Consider the following 27,284-nt stretch of genomic DNA (forward strand, 5'->3'; position numbering starts at 1 on the left):
TCCTGGGGGACTTTCCTGGAAGATTTTGGTCCTTAAGTTCTCATGCAGACCCTTCCAATCTGAACAAAGCGCCATTAGTGTGTGGGTAGGAATCACATTTTAAAGCGTTAAATATTCTTCCTGGGCCATTTAGCTACTGCCTCCTCTCAAAACACTAAAAGCAATTACACGGTAATTAAGATAAATTACTTGAAAAATTTTCATAGCAAAGTGGCCAATTTTGGTTTTCCCCTCACTAAATATTTAAATCCAGAGAGAGATCTTTCTAGTTCTTTAACCTTCTAGGACTTTCTGCTTATCTTCAGGAGGGCCCTGGGCCAGCAGGTAGAGGTAGAGGGGAAGGAGGAGGTTTGCATATTTAAGATGTGTGATCTGCACTAAGCCCCTTCAGCTAACTATCCCACATCTTTTCCATGGTTTCCTCTAAGAATTCAGAACCAAAATCCAGGAGCTGCCATCTAATATCCACGGGGCCACACCCCAGCGCAGCCCTGGGAGCCCCTAAGGAGATAATGCCGTTTCTCATCTCTGTCTGAGTGCCTTGCTCTGCCCACTGGAGAACCCACGGCAATATAAATGCCAGAAGGCAGCCCTGAAAGCAGGCCTTGTTTCAGGCCCTCAGTCTGCACGAAGGCTCGCTTGTCTGCCCCCTTCCCCGGTGTCGGGGGAGGGGGGGGCTGGATTTTTTGGAGAGTGGGAAGCCCTGGGGCCCTTTTGTGTTCCTGAGACCAAAAGGTAGGTAGGGTACAAAGCGGTAGGCTGTTCCTAGGGCTGCCAGAAACCAGTCCACCAGGAAACAACTCAGCCCCAGAACAGCAGAAACTCCAAAACTGGGGAGCGGGGGGTGGGTAAGGGAGGGTATAGGGATGGAGTTGCTAAGACATGGACAGCTGAGCCTGGCCTCTGTCCATCCATGAGCCCCAGCATCCCTGCTCCCTGGCTTCCAGACTGGCAGCCATGCTTCATGCCCACCTTCTGCTGAAGTTGCCCCCAACCCTGTCACTGTTGACCTAATCACTCAACCCAGAGGTCATCTGTCTCTACCCTCCCCAGCTCTTCAAGGGCTCATAGAAACACTCCTTCTTGCCTTGGGGGGCGGGGAGGGGGGGAGGTGTCTCTGCACCTCCTGGGTTTCCCTTGGCCTTTTCTGTGTGACTTGCTGTCTCCTTTTCTTTTCCTCTCCCTGTAAAATGATAGGGTCCTTAGCTTTGGTGCCCTATGGCCTCTCTCATTCTCTCCTGTATTCAGCTTTCCCCTAGTGGAGAAAGCCCCCCAGCTTTACACGTGTAGCCTCTGGTTTCCTCTCCTGGTATGGTCTCATGTTTTAGCTCCTTGCTAGATATTTCCACTGGGATGGACCTGCTCCTCTTCCTGCCTCTCCTATTGTTACTGGAGAAATGAGTGGGCCAAATTTCCTAGTTGCTCATGGGAGAGGGATTCTTGGGATGCTGCTGAAATAAGCATTCTCCAAATAAGCATATTGGGAGAATGAGATGAGGGAAAAGACTATTTGGAGTTATGTTCCTTGGATTTAAAAATCCCATGTCCCTTAATCCAGTCTTAGAAAAGGAGCAGCTGTGGATTCAGCAAAGTTAGAAGCAGGGCCAGTCTTCGTTCCATGTTGCAGCTGGGTCCAGTTCAGCATCAGGCTTGGTAAAGTCCATCAGTCCATTGTGTGGATCCCACATGGCTGTTGGCCACGTGGCCAAAAGGCAGGGTATTGCGCCCCCTTGCAACAAGTGTCCCAAGAGAACTAGAGGGCCAGGAGCCAAGAGAGTAAACTCCCTTTGTCTAGGAGTTCAAATATTTAGACTTTGAGCACTTGCAGTGGCCACACCTATTCTGTCCACTGACTTGTTCCCAGGTGTGGCTGACAGGTAAGCACCTTTCCATTCAGACCTTACTAGGCATGGGTCCAGCTGCCTTTGTCCAGTCCCTTCCTCCATTGATCAGCAGGGAACAGACTTGGAGAGTGTTAAATTGCAGCTTTCTAGCAAATCTATAAATGGCATGTCTATAGTGTCTAGTCTTCCCTTTACTCCTTCCCTGTTAAGCAATAACCAGGTCATTACAATGGTATCACTCTGTAGCTGCTTTTCTAAGTGCCAGACTCCCCCTTGCCCCATGTTTTCTAGATCACTTTTGGTGTCCAAGTCCTGTCAAATCTTTTACAATATTCCTTTGTCTGGGCTTTCTCCTGTTCTGATTCCCACCCTGGTAGTCATTATGGTTTAGTAGGAAGAGCATGAGATTTGGGCCCGAGGCAGGGTTCGATTCTGACAGCACCTTTTTTTTGAGTGTGCCACCTCAGGCAAATCCCCAAACTTGTGCCTCCAATTCATTATCTACAAAGTAGACACACGCATGTGGATGGGCACCCTTCTTGGCACACTCAGCTCACTGACCTCCTCACCAGAGAGCGGGATTTCTCATCTTCATGGTTAGAGATATTTTGGGCTGAATAATCCTTTGTTGTGGGGACCATCTTGTGCATTGTAGGATGTTTAGCAGCCTCCCTGGCCTCTACACACTAGAGACCAGTAGCATGCCCTCCCCCCAGTTGTGATCGCTAAACATGTCTCCGAATACTGCCAAATGTGCCCTGGGAGTGAAATCACTCCAGCTGAGAACTAGTGGTATAGACTGATGCTGAGTCAGGGTTGTGGGTGACAAGCATGGCCCCAGGTTTTCATGTCATCCATAGGCTTTGGGAAGGATTGCCATGAAGAGACCCATAAATGCCCTTGGCCCTGGGTCTTGTCCCCACACTATTAACTTCTTTCTACTTTGGGAGATGTTGTCTTCAAGGAGAAGCCCTAAGTATGAATCCAGGCACAGATCACATCTGCAGGGCAGGGTAGAGGCATGGTCACGTGCCAGACAGAATGGAGACAGTTCTAGAAAAGGATTTGTAACAAGTTGACCCGATGCCAATGCCAACTCCAGGATCTGGGCTCTTTACTTTCTTGCTGGCTAGAGAAAGGAAGGCTGGAATGGGAGGGAGGGAGAGAAAGAGGAAGGTAAACTACTCTATTGAGTACCTATTATGAAACAACTTACATAAGAGGTAAATATTGCCACCATTTTACAGATGAAGAAACTGAGACCCAGAGACCTCTGTTTAACAAATTTCCATAGCATCTATGACATGAACCTGGTGTAGATACTCCATAAAACTGTCATGGTGGTGCTCAGCCAGCCTGCCTCAATGGTTAAGTGTCGACTTATGAACCAGGAGGTTGTGGTTCAGTTCCTGGTCAGGGCACATGCCTGGGATGCAGGCTCTATCCCCAGTGAGGTATGTGCAAGAGGCAGCCAATCAATGATTCTCTCTCATCATTGATGTTTCTATCTCTCTCTTCCTCTCCCTTCCTCTCTGAAATCAATAAAAATACCTTTAAAAAACAACAACTGTCATGGTGGTGCACTCTCCCTCAGAGAGCACGCCCATGCCATTCCCTCCCCCCTCAGGCACGCCACCTCTAAACTCCAAGGGACCCAGGAGATTTGCAACCAGGAGAGCAATGGGCGGCGGCAACTCCTCCTGGACGAATCCCCTGACCGTCTCCAAGGCCCCCTTTTTCTCTGACTCCCCAGGGAGCTAAAGCAGCCCAGCCTAGGCTCTCTTGTTGCCTCTTCTATGCTAAGCCCTTCCTTGTTTCACTGTCCCCAGCTTTAAGAAACATCCCACCTAAGTGTGCTTTTGCTGTGGCCAATACATTCTTACTTGCTTAGCTGAAAAAAACAAAACAAAAACACCACACAAAAAGCTATCATGGTAAGAAGAATAACATTCTTAAGTCAGAATACCTGCCTGGCCTTAAATCTCTTCTTTGTTCATGTAAAGACTGTCTCCTGGGACTAGCCAGTTCGAGTTGGTATCTGTCTCTACTACTCTCTAAATTTAGGAAATGAGCAGATTATTAGAACAAGGTTAAAATAATAGCTGGGAACCTAATTCATCCTGGAAAAGTGGAGGTTAAGTGCCCCAGGGGAGGAGTGGGGCTGGGGAGCTCAGCTAGAAGCAGCACAGATGATATTTGAAGGCATGGACAGGTTTTGCCGTGGTTTAATATTTTACAAATGGTATTTCCTGTCACAGAGCTGAACTAAATACCACACATGTTTGTGATTAACTGTATGGACTGCAGAACATATGTGTTAATAATACTTCTAGTGCATGTAGTGGGCCCTTCTCCTGTGAGCTAAGGTAAGAACTCCGCAAGCGTTTTCATTTTACTTTTTTTCTTAGGGTTTTATGTTGTCTTATGATTCCTTTCTGTTTCAAACTTTTAGTTTCCCCTTTAAGTGAAACTAAATGTATAGGAATGGTATTTTAAATATCTTCATAGCAAACCTTTAAGGAACTTCTTCATGGACGCATTGTGCACCCTGGGCTTTCCCTGACTTTGGGTTTGTTTCCAGGCTACCCATCGCAGAAGGACCAGGGGGGTAACTTTTGCAGACCTCTAACCATACCAAACAACAGGGAGGCTTTGCACATGCAGCTCCAGGCTCGTTTCTGTGCGGCAGTTGAGGGGTCCAGCACTGGGGAGAGTGGGAGAATTCCTTATCTGGGGGATAGCCAAGGAAACCACACAGATACTGACATGAAGACATTCTTTCTCTAGATTGTGCAGCATTGTTACAGAGCAACGAAGTCACAGGCATAAAGGACTAAATTCAGCCCTCTGCAAAGGCGAGGGCGTTGCTGGGGTCCGGCTGTGTTCATGACGCTTGTGTAGGAGTCAGCCCAACAATGACAGCCCTGGTGGGGCCGATGTCAGGAGGCTCCTGCTGAGGGTGGTGACGCTTCCCTGAGCTCTCTCTGCTGCACACCCCTTTAGCATCAGTCTCCCCCAGCGCCTGGCAGATACAGAGAAGCCGGACCCTGGGGCCATCCACAGGTAACACGCTGAGGTGGGGACATAGTCGTCAGATGCAGATAATCTGGAATGCCGATTCAACAACCAAGTGCATCGAATTCAATTTGGACAATCTGCAGGATAAGGTAGAACTTCACATTTATACTTCCTTTGAATGGTTTCTGGAGAAAAGCAAAGGGAAGCTGCAAAGAACAGCAGAAGTGGACAACTGAGAATGGAGGGGGTTGAGAGTTGGCCTGGGAGGAAGGACAATGCAGGGAGTTAGACAGTTTGGGGAATTAGGCTGCCAAGATGGCCACTCGAAGTGCAGGTGGCACATCAATGCATTTGTTGGGCAGCAAGTCTGAAGAACTGTTCATCACTAAGGGTGGGCTGTCCAGCTGATGCAGACAGGAAGGGACAGGAAATAGGGCAGGCTGAGTGACAAAAGCCTGTCTCAGAATTGACCCACATTGATAATGAGCTGTTGTTGTTCTTGAGCCATCCTGGGGAAAACTGTCTCAGAGTCTGCCTTTCCCAAGCCTGGGGTGTCCAAGCAGCAGATCCATGTGGTGGGCTTTATGGAGAAGTAGGGTCTTCGCAGGTGAGAACAGAATCCTTCCAGTTTAGAGAGTTCCTGGCTCCAGGAAATGGTGGCTTCTACCCCGGAGCTTTCTCCTTAGTGAAGGGTGGAATGGTGGAAAGTATTTGGAAGTGGCAGTTAGGACATGGGCACAGTCAGGCATCAGATCTCTTGGGACCTTTGGGGGTGATGGTATCAAACAGACCTGGTCACAGTGCAGGTCTACCTACCTGGGATGGGTGACTTCCGGCAAGTAGCTTAACCTCTCTGAGCCTTCTTTTCCTCTTCTACAAAATGATGATATCATTACCTGATGTGGTTGTGAGGGTTAAATGAGGTCAAGCACTTAGCATACCATGAGCACAGAGCGCTTGATAAATGTTTGTTGGTGTGGTTAATTGAACAGAACACCTCCAATTTCTACCCAACTCTAAAATTCAGTGATTCTTTGAACTGGGAAGGGCAGTATAGAGATTTACTTTATGGAGTACCTAATAGACCTTTTAAAATGATTCAATCAAAATTGTATTGAGCTGCACACTCGTGTCAGATCCCTTTCTGGAAAAGCTTCACTCTGACTCTCGAGGAAGATGTGAATTTTTTCCTACAATAACATGAACATTTTTATCCCCAAGTTGTTTTTGGTGAGACCACTTTTTCATACCACTGCAACTTATTCATAAGGCTTATTGCAAGTAATTTGCAGTATTTGTGAAAGATTTCATTTTTAAGACAATTTAGGATAAATTTATTATAATTTCCATAATGCTTTTTAAGAATTCCCGTATGATCTCTTAAGTGGAAGAAAGGGGTGGAATGCAGGAATTGTATGTAAGCGCAGCCTTTCTCATTGGTTGTGGCCTGGGCCCCTCCTTTGCTTATCCAACATTCAGCATAGGGAGTAATTATTATTTTAAGGCTTCCCTAAATATTTTGGGGGTTATAAAATTCTGGGTACATCCAAGAGAATGTGCTAAGCTTCAGAATACCATCTGGCTGGGCCAGTGTGGCTCAGTGGTTGAGCATTGACCCATGAACCAGGAGGTTACAGTTCGATTCCCAGTCAGGGCACATGCCTGGGTTGTGGGCTCCATCCCCAGTGTGGGGCGTGCAAGAGGCAGCTGATCAAAGAGTCTCTCATTGTTGATGTTTCTATCTCTCCCTCTCCCTTCCTCTCTGAAATCAATAAAAATACATATTAAAAAAACCCAACAAAATGCCATCTGTCACATGTGTTGGGGTAAGAAGTTGAAAACCCCGGTCTGCCTAGATCCTTGTTATTCCCAGTGCGAGGAGGCATGTGCATTTACTTTCAGTTTAATCTTGAGTTCAATGTATTCTGATGCTGCTTTGAAAATAGGAAGACAAAAAGGATGTCTAATAGTCTTAAGAGGAAGCAAACACTCCCCTAGAAACCTTCAAACCTCAGAAATTGATTTCTAGAAATTTCTACCATAGTACATTTTTCTTTTCTATGCCCCTCATTCAGTCTTAGTGTCTTGCCCTGTCTCTGAATTTCGTCTGGAATTGTCTTCTACAAGTTTGCAGGATAATCCAGATCGACTGAAAACAGGGTGGGGTGGCATCCACATCCAAGGAAAAAGCCAGGGAGTTGAACCAGAGGAATCTTTGCTTCAGAGGAAGGCAGCTGGGGACTTGGTGCTAGGAGCCCGGGGTTCCCAGCTCTGCACTCATTGGGTCCTGGACTTTGGAGAAGGCTCTTAAATGCTGTGGTCCACCCTGGATTGTCATAAAATTTAAATGAGATGTTGTCTGTGAAAGGGCTCTGTAAATGGTAGGGCTGGGGGCCCTCTGGGAGGCACAGATGCATATTTAGAGCCTACCCAATTTGCAGTGCAGAAAAAAACCAAACAAAAAACCCCCAAGGTTAAATGGATGCTACTGCTCAAATGCTTTTAAAATCTATGTCTTGAAGTAGATGGGGTGAATTTGCAGATGACTAAAAGAAGACACATTCTATATCTCTAGATTCTGATGTGGCCCCCTGTCCCTGTTGCGGGTGGGGATGGGTTAGGAGGGAAGGAAAGAGAAGGAAAGCGCTGAATAGAATCGATTCTAGTTGTTGACTTTGGGAAAACTGACTGGTTGCTGCTTTGAGACTAGACAAGAAAGATGAGGCCATAGAGAGGGAAGGGGTAAAAGGAGAGAAATGGAAATGAGTATAAAAAGGGTTGATAATGAAGGGCAGCAAGAGGGATAGAGAAGAGGAGAGTGAAGACACAGCAGGAAACAAACCTGCCTTTGACCTTGGAGCTGGAGTCTTAGCCACTCACTCCAGAGCAGCATCTAAGCCCTGCCTTTTAAAGAGGGACAAAGATTTGGGCTCTATTTGGCATCATACAGAATTCTGTTTGGTTGCATTTAACTCACATTACATTTGCTGAGTGCCTCCTATGGAACAGTCTTGCACAGGGGGAAGAATATGGTTTGCATAGATTTTTGTACTCAAGGTAGGAGATATTTTGCAAGGTGTGCTTTCCAAAGTTCAGGGGTCACTTAGAAAGTAATGGGATTGATTTTTCTATCTGGTTTATGGAAATCATTCCCCCCCCTCCCCAATAATAAGCACGAATCTAAAGAAACCAATATCACTGTTCCAAATTTTGAAGCTACCCATGAGAAACGGATGAGGCAAAATGTTTGGGATAGATCAGAATAGGAGGCAGCCTGAAGCTGAATGATTTCTTTTCTTGGTTTTTACTTTTTTCTTTCTTTTAATAAACCAGACTAAAGTAAATATTTATATGATATTCCACCCTATCTGAAGAAGTATTTTGGCTGAATTCCTTCTGAAGAGGGTGAGATGGGATGGGTCGATAAATATTGCTGCTGATTTCCTGCCTCTGAGGCTCCTGGCGGAGTCCCTTGAAACACTGCTCTTCCTGCCCCAAAGGGAACTTGCTTGCTGGCAACTCCAGCCCAAGGGCAGTGACAGTGAAATGCCCTCCAGAGAGCCAGCTGGCCTGGGCTGCCGCTCCACTGTGTGCTTTTGTGCCTTCAGGAATGTGCGGACTTAGCAAATGACAACACTGAGCGAGCCCTGTCCTCAGCTGAGCCCCAGGCCCTCTCTCTTCCTTTGTGTTGGCTCTTTTCCGAGCTTGAGTGATTGCATTGGTTGAGACTTCATTTTCCACAAGGGGAGGCAAGAAAGCGGGCGGGCGGGAGAAAAATATGCCTTTCTCATGGCCTTTATTCCAGCAGTGTTTGAGTTTTCACACTAGTAGATCTTATGGAATTTTACTTTCTGTCAGTTTGGAAGTTTGGTCAAAAATCCCAGTGGTAACACAATTTCTGCTTTTGAAAAAAAATTCAACTGGATGTCAGCTACCATAGAGTTGTATTAGAATTGGAAAGAAACTCAGAGCTGATTCTAGTCTAATCACTGAATATCCGGAATGAGTGGCAGAGCAATGCCCAGTGTTTGGGTTATACCCACCCCCCGGGTCTGTACTGTGTTCCATACAGCTCTTCACCTCTTATGTCATTAGAATATTTTCAATAATTTATGTTGTGTTAGATTTGCATGAAGTGCCCTGTGTTCAAATTCAGGTTCTTTTCAAGCTAGGTATATACCCGAGATAAAGCCTATATAATAAAGAGGTAATATGCAAATTGACCGTCACTCCAACACACAAGATGGCCACCCCCATGTGGTCAAAGATGGCCACCCCAATGTGGACACAAGATGGCCGCCACAAGATGGCCAGCAGGGAAGGGCAGTTGTGGGTGATCAGGCCAGCAGGGGAGGGCAGTTGGGGGGGACCAGGCCTGCAGGGGAGGGCAGTTGGGGGGGGGGCCAGACCAGCAGGGGAGGGCAGTTAGGGGTGATCGGGCCAGCAGGGGAGGGCAGTTGGGGGGGACCAGACCAGCAAGGGAGGGCAGTTAGGGGTGACCGGGCCAGCAGGGGAGGGCAATTAGGGGCGACCAGGCTGGCAGGAGAGGGTAGTTAGGGGTGACCGGGCCAGCAGGGGAGGGCAGTTGGGGGAGACCAGGCTGGCAAGGGAGGGCAGTTAGGGGTGACCGGGCCAGCAGGGGAGTGGTTAGGGGGTGATCAGGCAGGCAGGCAGGCAGGCAAGTAGTTGGGAGCTAGCAGTCCTGGATTGTGAGAGGGATGTCCGACTGCCCTAAACGGGCAGTCGGACATCCCTCAAGGAGTCCCAGATTGGAGAGGGTGCAGGTTGGGCAGAGGGATACCCCCCTCCCCTGTGCATGAATTTCATGCACCGGGCCTCTAGTGATTACATAAAAAACTTACACACAAATGCTCCTAGCAGTATTATAATAGACAAAATATAGAAACAAACCAAATGTCTATCAACCAGTGAACAAAACATGGGATATCCTCACAATGAAATATTATTCAGCCACAAAAGGGAGTGAAGTACTGATTGATACGTGATACTACATGGATGAGCTTTAAAAACATTATGCTAAGTGAAAGAAGCCAGACACAAAAGGCCATATGTTGTAGAGATTCTATTTATATGAGATGTCTATAGTAGGCAAATTCAGAAAAGTAAAGTAGATCAGTGGTTTCCAGGACCTGGGAGAGGAAGAAAATGAGGAGTGACTGTGGGTAGGTGCAGGGTTTATTTGGGAGGGGCGTGATAAAAATGTTCTGGGCTTTGATAGTGGTGATGCACAATTCTGTGAATGTACTAAATACCACTGAATTGTCTTTTCTTTTTTTTAAAGGGTGAATTTTATATATGAGTTGTATGTCAATAAAACTGTTATTTTAAAAAATCTTAGATTTGCCTTTTAATCAGTTGGATGATTTTAGGCTGATTACTCAACCCAAGTAATCTCTGCTATGAAATGGGAATAACGATGTACATCTCTCAGGATTGTTTTCATAAATGAGGCCATGAATTTGAAAATGCTTCTAAAGTGTAAACATCACATATTTTGGGGCTGTCAGAGGGTTATAAGTTCATTATTAATTGGGTTTTATCTCTTCCTCCTGTATTTTCTAGAGCACTAACAGGGTCTGGCTACATAACAATTATTCAAATAAAGACTTTTTGAAGTGATTCAAAAATGTTGCAGTGAATAAAAACAATTCTTAAATTTTTCATTGTAAAACAGTACCCCGTGTTATTCCCACAGCAGCCTCATACCTCTCATGTTTTGTTTTTTTTTTAAATATATTTTATTGATTTTTCACAGAGAGGAAGGGAGAGGGATAGAGAGCTAGAAACATCGATGAGAGAGAAACATCGACCAGCTGCCTCCTGCACGCCCCCCACCAGGGATGTGCCCGCAACCAAGGTACATGCCCTTGACCGGAATCGAACCTGGGACCTTTCAGTCCGCAGGCCGACGCTCTATCCACTGAGCCAAACCGGTTTCAGCATACCTCTCATGTTTACCACAACTCTTGATTGCACCATTTTCTCTTGTGCTTGATTTAATCTCATGTTGCTTTGTTACTAACATGCCATACAGACTTGTAGCCTAGGAGCAATAGGCTCTACCATATAGCCTAGGTGTATAGTAGGCTATACCATCTAAGTTTGTGTAAGTACAATCTATGATGTTCACACAACAATGAAACTGCCTAATGGCAAATTTCTCAGCATGTATCCCCATTGTTAAGCAGTGCACCATGTAGAGAAATTTATAGAAGCAGAGAGTAGAATGATGGTTACCAGGGGCTGGGAGGAGAGGGAAAGGGGTATTGCTGTTCAATGGGATGGAGTTTTAGCCATGCCAATAGAAAAAGTTCAAGAGATCTGTTGTACAACAATGTGCATATAGGTAACAATACTCTACTACTTAAAAATTCAGTCTTCTCACTAATTATAGATATAGGTCAGTTCAGATTTCCTATTTCTTTATGATTGGATCTTGGTAGACATTATGTTTCTAGGAATTTATCCATTTCTTCTGGGTTAATCAGTTTGTTGGCCCATAATTGTTCACGTAGTCTCTTCTAATAAATTAAAAAAATTTTTTTCTGAGACATTAGTTGTAATGTCTCCTCTTTGTGATTTTATTTAAGTATTTTCCCCTTAGTCCAGCTAAAATTTGTCAATTTTGTTGATTAAAAAAAAATGTGACTCTTAGTTTTGTTGATATTTTTTCTATTTTCTATTGCTTATATCATTTATTTCTGCTCTAATCTTTATTTGTTCCTTCCTGCTAACTTAGGGCTTAGTTCTTGTTTGTTTGTTTTTTAGTTCTTTGAGCTATAAAGTTAGGCTGTTTATTTGAGATCTTTTAAAAAAATGTAGGCATTTACCAGCATAAACTCCCCTTTTAGCACTACTTTTGCTGTATACCGTAAGTTTTGGTATGTTGTGTTTTAATTTTTGTCTCAAGATATTTTCTAATTTTGTTTTTTATTTCTTCTTTGACCCATTGTATATTGTTTAATTTCTACATATTTGTGAATTTTTTAGTTTTCCTTCTGCTATTGATTTCCAGTTTCTTCTATTGTGGTGGAAAAGATACCTGTGTGATTTCAATCTTAAGTTGAGACTTGTTTTGTGACCTAACCTGTGATCTATCCTAGAGAATGTTCTGTGTGTGCTTGAGAAGAATGTGTGTTTTACTGTTGTTATGTGGAATGTTTTGTATATGTCCTGTATATCCACTTGATCTATAGTGTTATTCTAGTCCTCCATTTCCTTATTGATCTTCTGTCTGAATGCCCTATCAATTATTGAAAGTGGGATATTGAAATACCCTACTATTATTGTGTCCCTGCCTATTTCTCCATTTAGTTTTTTAATGTTTGCTTCATACATTAGGGTATGCTAGTGTTGAGTTATATATACTTGTAATCATTCTATCTTTCTGGTGAGTTGACCCCTTTATCATTACATAACGTCCTTCTCTATCTCTTGTGACAGTTTTTGACTTAAACTTATTTTTTTCTGATGGTATGGCTACCCCCTGCTCTCTTTAGATTTCTGTTTGCATAGAATATCATTTTTTATCCTTTCACTTTCAGCCTATGTGTGTGCTTAAATCTAAAATGAGTCTCTTGTCACAGCATATGGTTAGATATTGTATTTTTAAATCCATTCAGCCATCAAAAATGTTATAGATTTTAAGCACTTCTTTGAACTTCGTTAATCTGTAAATCCGGATGCTTTTAAATCAAAGTATTTCTCAGAACTAAAGACCTTTAGTAAATAGAAATTTTCCCCTTATTTTATTCTTCTTTTCTTTTTCTCCTTTAACAGAGACAACACATCTGAATCGTTGACAAGATCACAATTTGATTTTAAAGATGTGTTCTACAAACCCAGGCAACTGGGTCACATTTGATGATGACCCTACATTTCAATCTTCTCAAAAGTCAAAAAATTTCCGTCCAGAGAATCAAGGCATCTGTAGGCCAAATGGACTTAAGCTGAACCTTTCCACTCCTAAGGAATTTTCCAGTGGGTCTTCCTCCACGAATAGTACCCCCCTTCCCTCTCCCATCATAGACTTCTACTTCAGTCCAGGACCTCCAAGTAACTCTCCTCTTTCTACACCTACCAAAGACTTCCCAGGAATTCCTGGCATCCCCAAAGCAGGGACTCATGTGCTTTATCCTATTCCAGAATTATCTTCAAACAACCCACTCACAACACCTGCAGCAGATTCTTCCTTATTGTCTACTAAACCAACCTGTGTACCCCATGCTTCCTTACCCAAAGATCACTCATGCACACCTCCAGCTCCCAAAGTGGGTCTTCCAGATGAAGTTAGTCCTCCACAGGCTGAAAGCCTGGGGTTCCAAAGTGATGCTCTTCAGTTTCAGTATTTTCAGGAGGACTGTGCCTTTTCAAGTCCATTTTGGAAAGAAGAAGGCAGTGCTTCCCAGTTCACCTTTGACCCTCCAGGAAGCAGAAAGGGATTCCCATCAAGAGACAAAGAAATGCCCATTGATCAAAAAAGCTTAAATCAGTGTTCACTCAACTACATCTGTAAGAAGCTTGAACATCTCCAATCAGTTGAGGACCAAGACTCATTTGGAAGTTTGTCTATGCAGTGTCTGTATGCTGAAGATACAGGCTCTTCCTTTGTCCCCCACACCCTCTTCAGGAGTCAGCCCAAACCCGGATGGTCTTTCATGCTGAGAATTCCTGAGAAGAAGAACATGATGTCTTCCCGTCAGTGGGGACCAATTTTTTTAAAAGTCTTACCTGGAGGAATTTTGCAAATGTATTATGAGAAGGGGTTAGAAAAACCATTTAAAGAGTTACAGCTTGATTCACAGTGTAGGCTTTCTGAACCCAAACTTGAGAACTTCACTGTGGCGGGAAAAATCCATACTGTGAAGATTGAACATGTGTCTTACACAGAAAAAAGGAAGTACCATTCTAAGACAGAAGTAGTTCATGAGCCAGACATAGAGCAGATGCTAAAGTTGGGATCCACAGAGTACCATGACTTCCTCGACTTTCTGACTACTGTGGAGGAGGAGCTGATGAAGCTGCCAGCTGTTCCAAAACCAAAAAAGAACTATGAGGAACAAGAAATTTCCCTTGAAATTGTGGACAACTTTTGGGGTAAAATCACTAAAGAAGAAGGGAAATTGGTTGAAAGTGCTGTGATAACTCAGATCTGTTGCCTCTGCTTTGTGAATGGGAACTCGGAATGCTTCTTAACATTAAATGATCTTGAGCTGCAGAAGCGAAATGAACACTATTTTGAAACAGACCCAGAAAAGAAGGGGATTGATATTCTTGAATATCATTTTCATAAGTGTGTGAAAGCACAAGAATTTGAGCAATCACGAATCATTAAGTTTGTACCTCTGGATGCCTGCCGGTTTGAGCTGATGCGTTTCAAGACGTTGTATAACGGGGAAGACCTTCCCTTTTCCCTGAAGTCTGTAGTGGTTGTCCAGGGGGCATATGTGGAGCTTCAGGCCTTTGTCAACATGACCCCATTGCTTCAGAAATCTTCCCATGCCAGTTCCTTGAGGTCCTGTGACAACGTAATGATACACTTTCCTGTCCCATCGCAGTGGATCAAGGCTCTCTGGACCATGAACCTCCAGAGGCAGAAGTCCCTGAAAGCCAAAATGAACCGCCGGGCATGTTTGGGGAGTTTACATGAACCCGAATCTGAACCTGTCATACAGGTCACTGTGGGGTCAGCAAAATATGAGAGTGCCTACCGGGCCGTGGTATGGAAGATAGATCGGCTTCCTGATAAACATTCAAGTAAATATTCAACACCTCAAGTTGATTTGCATGTGAAACAGCTTCAATGTTTTCACCCTACTTAGATTGAAATGAGGCTGGGACAGATGGTAACTTGGGTCAGCTGAGGACATGCTTATACATTGCTGGGTGGAAGATGGAACATTTAGTTAAACAGCCGGCTTATTTCATTCTTTTGTGCCTGTTTCTGCCAGATAAGTTTAATATATATATATATTTCTATATATATATATATATATTATTAGCCTAGGCTAGGATTTAGTTGTACATGGTGGCACACAGGGAAAACTTGTAGTTGACTTCTTGACATTAGATTTCCTAATTAATCTTTAAAGATCTGCATCCATGAGTATACCTGAGCACTTTCATTTTCTTACATTTCTTCTTCCTTGCGTTTTCCTCTGGGCCTTTCACTGGGAATGTGAGGGATGGGTGAGGAAATTCAGAAGAGGTGCCCCCAAAACAATGACAGGTTACCTGTGGGCCTGGGGGTGTGGGGGAGGGAGAGGATAGGAGGAGGCCAGGATCTCTGGCTTTGGGGAATAGGTGGACAGTGGTGCCATTTGCTGATAGCTGAGGATCCTTTCATCACTCTTCCTTTTAAAATCTGTTTCCCAGCCCTGTCTGCTTGTCAGAGACCATAGAATCAGAGCTTTAAAAACATCACACCCATATTTAGGCTCTATCCCAACCATGACTCTCTGGTCGGGGGAGGCCCAGGTATGGGCGCTGATAAAAGGCTCTCCCAGGCAGCTAGTGTTGAGAACTACCGACCGGTGGAACATATTATGGTCCCCTAGGCAGAGAACATCCCTCCCTGCGCTGTCTATCCCTGTGTCTATAGAGCTCTGTTATTACCCTTGTACCTGTTTGTACTAGCAGTTGAGCTCACAAAGAACAATTACAAGAGTGGGTTTTCCCAGAGAGGTGGCTGGACTTGATCTTGGCCTTCGGGAATTCTTTTTGAAGACTTTCATAGCACCAGGCCCACACAGAACACATTTTACAAGCATTCCAGTGATAATTTACTGAACAAATCCTTTGGGATCAAAGCTGCTTTGTTCAGATTAGCTCTGTGTGCAAAGAGGAAGCCTAGGGAAAAGGCAAATGGAGTGTGTCAGGTAGAGTTTGGGGGCAGGAGGTGGCTCTGAGGTGGGTGGGATCCTGTGGTCCAGTCTTGTGGCTTCACCATTGTGGGGGTGGGGGAGGAAATGCAGAGTGAAAGGTTTGCCTGGCAACTTGCCTCCAGAGGAGAGAAGTAGAGAAATAGGTTGGGGTGGAGAGGAAATATTTTTCTAAGGCAGTGCTTCTCAAACTTCTGTGTGTACATGAATCACCTTGTTCAAATGTAGACTGTGAGTCAACATGTGGGGCCTGATAACTATTCTCAGGAGATACCAATGCTGTTGGCCGTCGGACCATGCGTAGAATAAGAGTCTTAGAGTACATCTCTACTTTTCTATATGATTTTTAAAGCAATTGTGTGTTTAGAGAACAGCAGATTTTTAAAGTCTTTAAAACATTACCTTTTCCAAGCTAGTTTCTGAAAAATCTACACTGGTAGAAAAATATTTTAAAATGGAAAATGAAAGAGAATATACGAACTACTCTACTAGGTACTAATTTAAAAAAAAAAAATGCCTTTTCTCCTGTGGAATTTTGAGATCAGGATTGACTTCATTTTCACTTACATGTGATTTCAAGGGAGGTGGGATGGGCTGCTGGCCCTTTAAATGTGTCTTCTACTGGCATGTCAATGCTTAATATTTTAACAGTTGGCAGGTCTTTCATTTTACAACAGAAGTTGGTCTTGGAAAGGTAGCTCAGATAGTTTATTCAGACAAAGATGTGAATGACAGCAAAGGAACAGAGGAGCTTTCCCCTGAGGACAGGCTTTGGTGGTGGGGTTGGGAGGTCGGTGGGAGGAGTAGAGGGATGGGAAACGGGTGGGGAGAGAAAGGAAGAAGAGGAAAAGATGAGAACAAATGAGAACATTAATTTAATTAGCCAAAGGAGGTGCAGATGGTGGCATAGAATTAGAAAGGAGAGTGGGAATAGTGAGGGTCAATTAACAAATGTATCTATCTCTACCTTCCCAATTTGCCTTTACTTTTTCTCTCTGCTCTCTGTCACCAGCACATTGGTTGCTTTTCTCCTCCTCCACTTGTATCATTCTCTTTCCATTCATATCTTCCAACTCGCAACAGTTCTGTTTCAGATGTGAAATGTGTTGTTTCAAGAAGGACCAGATATCTACTAGACCTAAGAAGATATGTAATTTGCATTCCCTTTGCTTAGAAAGTTCTGGTGAGAGAATAGCAATTACCAAAGCCCGAGAGTGCCCCCTGCTGGTCAGTACTGAGATAAATAACATGATTTTCCTTTTTTATTCTTTATTTCTTTCCTTTTTTTTTTTTTTCTTCTTTTTTTTCTTTTTTTTGGTAAATTCATCAAATATCCATTGAGCCACAAACGTGCCAAACATTGTCCTGGGGACAGTCGTGGTACCTCTCCTCACGGAGATCAAAGTCTAAAGGAGGAGTATGTTATTAAACATTGTGGAGTATTTAGAGTTTTTAAAAGCCAAGGAAAATATGCCAGAAAACTTAAAGGAACAATTGCTCTCCTTTACCTTTTACCAGTTTTTAAGACAAGCAAGCAGAAAGGTTTTGTTTCTAACATTTTTTTGGAGTACTAGGTCTTCAACTTTGGTAATTCTGATTGCAGAAGATTCCAAAATAATTTTTCCCCTTTAAAATGTGAATATCTAATTAGATAATCTCCAATATAATTTTCAGCTGTAACAATGTAGAATTCACAGTCACTTCATTAGCAAAATTATAGTACTTAAATAATAATATTGTACTTACAATCGAATAGTACTTTGTAAAGTAATCATATATATCCCCCACTTCTATCTAGACCACTATAGTATACCATGGTGTTAGTGTCTAGGTTTGCTGATTGTTTTGCTTAAACCTCATAACAATCCTGTAAGGTTTATGTTATTATTATCATCACCACCACCCCCGTTTTCATATGGGGAAACTGAAGCTCAGAGAGATCAAGTAATTTGTCTAGGATTACACAGCTTTTAAGTAGCAGAGCCGGGACTGGGCTTTGGGCAACCTAGGTCCAGTGTTTGTGTTCTTCACCACAGTGTGCCATAAAGGACATTAGAGTTCCTGAGTTAAGTTTAAATGAACTTACTGTGTCTGCACTGCAGGCAGAAGACTAGAAACCAACGGTAATGGATTGTGGACTCTCCCCTGGGTATGTGTGTGTGAATAAAGTTATCACCTGCCTGCAGTGATCTGGGTAGCTTAGAGCACCTCAGAGGCCACTGTGGTCCTACCCTGCATGTAAGTGCTGGGGGTGGCTAAGGAGCCTCTGGTGGTTAATGGATTGATGACTTCTCAAGGCCTTTTACAGCCTTAGAATTCTATTAGTCTCTCTACAAGAAACAGATTGTAAGGGATGAAAGGCAATTTATCTTTTAAGAATTAAGTGAAATCCTTTAAACTCTTGTTTTTGTGCCTAAAGCTATATTCTGATGGAAATGTTATTTCGGAAGCTGTCAGTGCTACAGTAATTTAATCTGGCTTTGAAATTACTGTCACCTCATACATTTATTTAAGGGCAGATAGCTGCATTGAATATGTAGATGCTGTGGAAAATGCAACAGAATCACCGTTACTACAGTGATTAAATGGAAATATTTTTTATTCCATTATCACACACACACACACACACACACACACACACACACTCACTCACTCATACACAAACATTTTTGCATTTATCTGATATCCCTAGGTCTGGCACAGAGTCTGGCCTGGTGTAGAGTAGATGCTCAATAAATGACACACTGAATTAAGTGAAAACAAATATTAGATTGAAACATTCAAAGCCAATATGCCCATCTCTACACTGCACGTCTGTTTTCATCAAAGCTTTAAGAAGGGTGAGTGGAAATTAATGTACTAAAATATAATCTGTTCTACTGAAAAAGGAATTCTTGGCCTAAAATAGTTCCTGAAATGTAATACAATTTCATTAAGTTTAACTTTTAAAAAAATCAGAATTATTTTATAATGTGACCTAATTTAGGTAGTTTATCTTTGCATTAACTATCAATAAGAATAGTAAGAAAATGAATAAATTAAGAATTATTATAAGAGCTCATTTAGTCTACTTAAAAAAGTTTATTTTTTTTTTACAAATTCTACATACATTTTTTTATAAACCCTACACACATTGTAGAAAATCATGTTATTTACCTCAGTACTTTTTACAAATCCTACACATATTAATTAAAATATATTAATTAATTTTAATTAAAGAAACAGCATATTTCAACTGAAAATATTTTTAGGAGTTAATATATACATGTATACAGTAATAAAGTTGTGTTTATTTTAAAGCTAGTACTTAAAAATGGAAGATTTCCCCTTAGTTAGTGCAGAATTGTAAATTTTGATGGTATTTTGCTCAAATGGAATTCGCACTGCCATAGTGCTAATGGAATTGCTTATTAAAGAGAGGGATGAGTGCCTCTTACATTCAAGAGAAATGTTCAATGGCCATTGAAATACTTTGACTGACAATTTGATTTTTTCCTCAAGGTCCTGATCATCCCCATTGTTTGTCATACAAACTAGAACTTGGATCAGACCAAGAAATTCCCTCTGATTGGTATCCATTTGCTACTGTTCAGTTTGGGATGCTTGACACCTGTGCCTCAAGGACCGAGGTCAGGTCTCTGGGGGTGGAGAGCGATGTGCAGCCACAGAAACATGTTCATCAGCGAGCTTGCTACAACATCCAGGTACGTCCCAAACCCCTTAGGGCTTGTAGAGCTGTGACATGATTGGTTTTAGATATTTGCTTTGCCCTCTTACGTGACCATGTATGAGTGAGTGTGTGTGTGTGTGTGTGTGTGTTTGACCTAAAAAAAGAGCTTGACTATGGAAAATTGATGGTCACCAGTGAGCCTAGTTTGTCCCTTCTCAGTTCTAGCGAATGTTAGGAGCCTGAGCACACAGGGCTACATACTTAATCAGCTCTCATCAATGGAAAACAGGGCATTAAAAATGAATTCACATTTCAGAAGCATATTTATAACAAAAATTATGTTAGAATAGCACTTCCCAATATGTGTTCTATGGAACATGTATCCAAGAAAAAATAATAAGTTTGGGAATGCAATATTGTAAATTAATGTTAAATGAAGGCTCTGAGAAGACCTGCATTAAAGAAGCTTGTTAACCTTAACCCAGTTTCCTCCAACTTATTGATTATGGAATCTGGTCTATATGGGCATCTGCATGTAAAATGTATATCAATATCTTCTGAAATGGTATTCTGTGAAGCATCCCTTGGGAAATGTGAAGTTACTCTATTACAACAATTTTAAATGTTCACCATCAGTGCTTCTGCATCCTTAGGCCAGATGAATTAAAGAGTGGCATACATTTGCACCTGTTTTTAAACTGGCTTTTCTTCTCGTCTTCAAAGTTAGTAGATTTAGACATAAACTCTGCCATATATTTCCCATAGTATCTTTTAAAAAATTTTTTTAAAATTTTATTTTATTGTTTAAAGTATTACAAATGGTAGTACATATGTCTCCTTTTTCCCCCCATTGACATTTCCCCAGCTTCCCCTACCCCACAGCACATGCCCTTTCCCCCTACACCCCCAGTGTCTTGCGTCCATTGGTTATGCTTATATGCATGCACACAAGTCCTTCGGTTGATCTCTTAGCTCCCTACCCCAACCCTCCCCAGCCTTCCTGCTGTAGTTTGACAGTCTGTTCAATGCTTCTCTGCCTCTGTATCTATTTTTGTTCATCAGGTTATAATGTTCTTTATTATCCATAAATGAATGAGATCATGTAATATTTTTCTTTAACTGACTGGCTTATTTCACTTAGCATAATACTCTCCAGTTCCATCCATGCTGTTGCAAATGGTAAGAATTCCTTCTTTTTTACAGCAGCAGAGTATTCCATTGTGTAGACGTACCACAGTTTTTTAATCCACTCATCTGCTGATGGGCACTTAGGCTGTTTCCAAATCTTAGCTATGGTGAATTGTGCTGCTATGAACATAGGGGTGCATATATCCTTTCGGATTTGTTATTTCTCATAGTATCTTGAAATGGTGATGCATCACTGATTTTGTTTACCAATATTTCATTTAATTAGAAAATATTTCCAAAGTAAAAAAATTGTAAACAGTAAATAACAAGCAGGTGGTTCTGTTTAGAATTTATTTTTCTTTTTATTTTGCACACGAGTAGCATTTTATACTTTCTAATATCATTTTGAAATCTACTAGAGGCCCGGTGCATGAAATTCATGCACGGGGGGGGGGGTCCCCTCAGCCCAGCCTGCACCCTCTCCAATCCGGGACCCCTCGGGGGATGTCCGACTGCTGGTCTAGACTGGCAGTCAGACATCCCTCTCACAATCCTGGACTGCTGGCTCCTAATCGCTCACCTGCCTGCCTGCCTGGTTGCCCCTAACTGCCCCCCCTGCTGGCCTGGTCGCCCCTAACTGCCCCCCTGTTGGCCTGGTCGCCCCCAGATGCCCCCCTGCCAGTCTAGTCACCCCTCAGTGACCCCCTGCCAGCCTAATTGCCACCAACTCCCCCCCCTGCTGGCCTGGTCACCCCAACTGCCCCCCCTGTCAGCCTGGTTGCCTCCAACTGCCCCCAAACCCCCGCCAGCCTGGTTGCCTCCAACAGCCCCCTCCTGCCAGCCTGGTCATTCCATGCAGCCTGCTTGTTCAGTCATTTGGTCGTCCCTCACTAACCCCCTGCTGGCCTGGTCGCCCCACACAGCCTGCTTGTTCATTTGTTTGGTCATCCCTCGGGCAGGCCCTGGGCAGCTAGGGGACTGAGGGGACTGGGGGATTCGGGAGGCAGGCATGCAGAGCGGCCAGACCTGCCTGGGGGTGGGCCCAGCCATGCCACACACCTGCCGCCGGCGGGGCTGAGGGGACTGGGCGCCACCATCTTGTGCCTGTGGGTGCCACCATCTTTGCAATGGCATGAGGGTCAGTTAGCATATTCCCTCTTTATTAGATAGGATGTTGCTTGAATCTCAGCTATGATTAATGCCAGTCTGATTTTTGACTCATAAACACCAACTGGTGTTTTGATGGTGGTTGGATCGTACAGCAGTCTGTCAGGACTTTTCTTTATTTTGGACCATCTGTCCTGTGCGGCCCTGTGGGGACCTAAGCACTTGTTCCCCCAGCAGCTGGGAATTGCCCTGGCTGAAGAAGGCTCCAGGTCCTGCGCTCTTCCTGGGGCAGCTTTCCTTCAGTGACTGCTGGATGCAGGAGTGTGAAGACCCTTTGCCTCAGCTTGGGTAACTCCACAGGGTCATCCTAGCTTCGGCTCTCCCTGGGCATCAGCTGAAGCCTTTACTGTGACCTCCTTGCAGCCCAGCTTCTCCTTCTTCCTGTTCTGCTTCCTTCCTTCTCCTCCCTTCCCCTCCCCCACCAGGTATCAACCCCAACAGCACTCTCCAGTAGACCTTCTGCACACCATTATCCATCTCAGAGTTTGCATCTTGGGGAACCTGACCTGTAACACTAGGTATATAAGTGTTCTGTGTGACTGAAATGTGGGTCAAGTGCACACAGAGACTTCCTCTATACCTAGTTTTCTATTCACAGGGGGTGCCAGTTTCACATAGTGTCGAAGGGCAGCTCAAAATTATGCAACAGAGTCTCTAGTTTAATAGTATTTACTAATTGATCTGCACTGGGTGGTAGTTGGTTTCAAAATGTAATCTTACATTTAATAAATGTTTATTGAGCAATTTCTAAGTGCCAGGTGCTGCTCTAAATGCTGGGGATACAAGAGTGAATGAGATACTGCCTTGTCCACGTGCAGCTTACCTTCTAGTGGGGAACAAAAAACAATTAGTAAACAAATAAAAAATGTAATTTCAAATAGTGACAGATTCGAGGAAGAGAATCAAATGGGGTAATAGGATAGAGATTGATGGTGGCTTCCTTATCGAGAGTGGTCTGTGTTATCTCAGGTGGGCCAAAGCCTGGATCTATGATATGAGGATATAATTGATCACATGCCTAGCCGGAGGTCTGTGTTATCAATATATATTCTGAGTACATTTTATAAAAACGGTGCTTGACTTAGAAGAGAGGAGAGTTTTAGTTCTCTTTAAGACTTGACCCTAGAGGAAAGGATTGGGGTCGGGGAGGGGGGCCTCTGTTGCCCCAAAGGAGAGGAGGGTGCCTCACTATGGAACTAGCATGAGGGGGTGGAAGGGCTGTGTGTGTCCAAAGGGTGATGTGGCTGCAGAGCATGCCTCATGTATGAAATGGGACAGAATGGGTGCTAGTGCTGTGTTGCATTTGTTAATGCTGCTTGTGTTTTTGCTTTTGCCTAACAGGTTGAAATAGAAAAGAAGTGGATTAAAATCGATGGAGAAGACCCAGATAAAGCTGGCGATTGCATCACTCAGTAGGAATAGCAAGAATTAGTGATGACAACCCACTTTTCAAATAGAAATCACACACAGTTCTGCTACTGTCCAGTGGAAATGACTTCTGAATAGAGGGCTTAGGACAGGTCCAGTGGCTGGCTGTGTTTGGAGAAGTTTAGACCTGAAACTGAACAACCTATATTTTATGCTTTTTGATATATTTGTGCCCCAGGGATTTGATCTAAAACGTGTCTGTAATTTGCGTGATGTTTCTGCTTCCTATTGAAACTCAAAGGCGCTGTTTTTCAATGTGTGACCCAGTTTGGCTAAAGGGGTTTTGATTTTTGATTACTCAGTGGCTGATTGTTTTGTGCTTTGGATGACCCAGCTGTCATATTTATTATCCCCCAGTCCCTATTTCTTCTTGCCATGTTAGCACCTGTACTGGAGGGTGATGCAGTCAAAAGAAACATAAACCAAAATACTTAATTTTCCCTCTTGCTCATCTCTGAAATGTGGGTCGGTATAGATTGATCCTGAAACCACAAGCTAAAATGGAGATGTGGAAGTGTCTGTGATTTTGAATTTTTTATCTTTCTGTCCTCTTACCACATTGCAAGTAATCATTGTCTGTGTATTTGGTACCTGTCTCTCCCCCGCCCCTTCTCTCCACCTCCCCCCGCCCCGCCCCCCCCCCGCCCCCCGTATTATTGTTTTCAAAATGTATTTGTATTCTGGTGTTGGCTGCAAAGAAGCTATTTCTGTTGATATACATATTTTAGTACTAGTCACTAAGACCTACTGCCTTTTGCTTGGAGAGATTTCTTTTAAAATGGAATCCCAGTATTGGACACCAGTTAAAATATTTATGTGCATTAAAGATGAATTTTTAAACTTCATGAATATTCTTTCCCAAAAGTACAGACTCGAAGAATGTATTTTGATAAAGTATTATTTGTGATTAACATAAGTCTCTCTTGAGTAGAAGTCTAGCTCATGATTATTTTATGCTAGTTCTACTATATTTAGAGCAAAATGAAAAACACTAGGTTATTTTCCCTAGATTTTTGACATTTCTGTTCTTCAGTCAGCTAAATGTTTGGTTTCTAATGAAAAGCCAATAACATTAGCAGTTATAATTCAGTTTATAACTTCCTTTCAATATTTACAGGGAAAGGTCAAATTTTAAAATTCATGAAATCTATATTCTAGGTATTTTTTTTAGCCTGAAAAACAAAGTCCTCCATTTGGTATTAACGCACCTTCAATTTATGTTGAATCTACAATATGATTAGAAGATATTTTTCTCTATTTACTAGATTTGTTTTGAGTAAAAACTGATATAATAATGTTCTTCCAAACAACATTTATTGGTCGGCCCAGAGTTTATGTCTTATGTTTTATTTAATGTTGTGTCACATTCATTGTAATCTGTTCCAAAACCAGATTAAAACGAACATGTATGATGGTTTGTATCAATCAGAAGATTTTATTGTTTTTCATTATTTTGCTGTAACAGCAAGGAATGCAGAAGTTGACTGTTAAAATGAAGTGTTATTGCTCTTTTTAACTCCACTTGATGCATTGCTCATAATATCATATGCTTGAGACTCACTGTTGATGTATAGGAGGGCAGATCTGTGTGTGCATCATTAAGAAAAATTTCACCATCTTTCCCCTTCCTCTGGTGTGGCACACTCTGGAGAGACTTCAGTCTGCTCAACGCAAATATGAAGGCGGCTGGGGGTGTTGCTGCTCCAGGTGCCAGCAAAGTTCGCTGGGTTAATTACTGCCTTTCCTTTCAAATCTGTTTAATGGCATCCTGCCCATGAAGAACTCAGAGTCTGATTCAGTTGGACTTAATGAATATTTACACCTCGGAATAATTTCAGCAAAGGGTTCAATTAATCGCCCCTCGTGCTTCACAGGTTGCCCAATCTGTGACTACCTCACTGTTGGGGTCACTTACTTACCAGCCATCAGCCTTCAGGAGCATCTCAAGATTAGTGTTGGAAACCTAGTAACAAACCGCTGACTAAAGCCCAAATTGAGTTTCCGCTGCAATGCAGAGGTTGATGGCATTAACAGCGGGGTGCTGTGGCATAATTGTTAATTTGCACATCTATTAGAATCCTTAAATATTCATTACTTAGAGTTAAATTAACATTCTGTGGAGGGAGGAGAGGTTTTTTAATACAATTCTTCTGACCTCAGAAATGACAGAAGGTAAGATGTGACCACAGTGCTATAAGTGAAAAATTAGATAGGGTCCATTTAGACTTACAAATTAAGAAGTAGAATCTCCTTTGCTAGAAAGTAAATGATGATCTGAAAGACAACAACTCTAATAATGAAACCCCTTGCTTTTAAGGTTGGCAAGGATGGAAGAGAGCGAAGGAGAAACTACTCCTCTCTAGCATTTTAGTTTAGGTACTTTAGATCAACCATTTCTGAGTTTGACTGGTTAGGGGTCAGTCATTTGATTACACATGTCAGGCTTCCAAGGAGTTGACCAGGTTCTGACTAGTTGTCCTGCTCTAATTGTTCAGGGCTGGGTGCCTTCTCAGTCAAAGGATCATATTAACTGTGGAAGTGAATTCATGGCTTGATGGTTACTTGATCAATTGTATAGGTCAGAATTTAAAGACATTTTCTCTTCTTATGGGAATAGAAATAGTTTATTCACTTAAAAAGGTATGAAAAAATACTTTTCAGCACATAAAGATTGGATTTGTTTTGTGTGTTTTTTTAAACCCGATTTATATATTAGACAGTTCTAGGGTTTAGTTACCTTCATTCTGAAGCTGTGCTTATGATACAGCCCTTTTCTTGTAAATTCAGTTAGAAAGCCTTCCTTAATAATGATTAAATATTATATCTTACTTAAAATATTACTTTATGACATAGCAACACAAATATAAAATAGATTGAGCCTTAATAATTGTGTAACAAAGTATTTGGTAGATTGCATATTGGTTTTTTAAAATTAAAGATGTATTTCAAATGATTCTTGCTGTGTGATGGACTTATATCTTCTTTTGCAAGGTCTGGGGCTATTTTTTTTAAAGGTGTGAAATCAATTGCAATAACCTTAAACAATTGACTCTGTCAGATGAATGTATACTGCTTTACTATTAAGGAGTCAGTGAACATGGCATCTTGGCACATCCTGGAAAAATAACACCACCAAACCATCATTTAGGATGTTAAAGGATGACTTTTAAAAGAGGATATAATCATTACTCTCCTAAAGAAATAATGTGAGTATCTGCCCGTGGTTTTACTTAACTCATTAACTAATTGTGTGTGTGTGTGTGTGTGTGTGTGTGTGTGTGTGTGTGTGTGTAGGAGGGGATTAAGATGTTGCAACTTGTTCCAAGGAGAATTCAAAAGCAGAGAGATGTACATGAAATAAGGAATTCTGAAATGAATTTACAAATAGATATAAAATGAATCTATCCACAGTGCACTAATATAATCAATGAGAGGCCCAGTGCATGAATTCGTGCACAGGTGGGGTTACTTGGCCTGACCAGCAATCGGGGCTGATCGGGCCATCTCACCCAGTCCTGATCGAGGCCTATTGGGGCCTATCGGGGCCGGCTGGCAGAGGGGGGGAAGGATTGCAGGAGGTTGGTCGGCTGGCCAGGAGGAGGGACTGTGTGAGGTTGGCCGGCCACAGGAGGTTGGCTGTGGGAGAGCACTGACCACCCGGGGTCTGCTCCTGCATCATAACGGTCACTTAAGCTTTTATATATATAGATAATCAATTTCTCCTACTGGCCCAGTTAATTTGCATTTGTATGGACTTGTATTATGTGTATTGTCAGTTTTCTAAAACATATAGAGTTGTAAAATAATGCAAAGACAATGAAAGGTGTTGATAACCTGGACAAATGAGCTACTATTCAAAATCTTTGGCAATTTTTCCTGACAACAGGACAAACTTTGTCCACAGGATAATTCTAAAGAATTTTCAAATCTTGGCAACTAGTATTATAGATATAACGGGCATTTAAAACTATTTTCTGAAAGTTTAGAAAGCTATCTTACCGAATAATAGACAAATATGTAAATTGACCGTACCTCTGCTATACCAGCAGCCAATCAGGAGTTATATGCAAATTAACCCAACAAAGATGGTGATTAATTTGCATACACAGGTGCCGAGTGATGGGGCGG

At 42.5% G+C, this 27,284-nt stretch overlaps 1 protein-coding gene across 6 annotated transcripts in view; it reads left to right on the plus strand.

Moving 5' to 3' along the window:
* LOC307111707 (stonin-1) overlaps positions 1–26,660 on the plus strand; it is a 46,725-nt gene extending 20,065 nt beyond the window's left edge. For 3 of the 6 annotated variants that reach the window (XM_079791711.1, XM_079791715.1, XM_079791716.1), the window contains 3 exons: positions 12,663–14,639; positions 19,265–19,467; positions 23,070–26,660. In XM_079791711.1, coding sequence (XP_079647837.1) covers positions 12,710–14,639; positions 19,265–19,467; positions 23,070–23,144 — 2,208 coding nt within the window. In that variant the 5' untranslated portion in view covers positions 12,663–12,709 and the 3' untranslated portion in view covers positions 23,145–26,660. Of the gene's footprint in view, positions 1–4,102; positions 5,012–12,662; positions 14,640–19,264; positions 19,468–23,069 lie in introns of all 6 variants that reach the window. The other 3 variants (XM_079791712.1, XM_079791713.1, XM_079791714.1) reach the window with 2 other exon arrangements.
* The last annotated feature ends 624 nt before the right edge of the window (positions 26,661–27,284 follow it).

This window comes from Cnephaeus nilssonii, assembly GCF_951640355.1.
Source record: "Cnephaeus nilssonii genome assembly, chromosome: 15".
In the NCBI taxonomy this organism is placed as follows: domain Eukaryota; kingdom Metazoa; phylum Chordata; class Mammalia; order Chiroptera; family Vespertilionidae; genus Cnephaeus; species Cnephaeus nilssonii.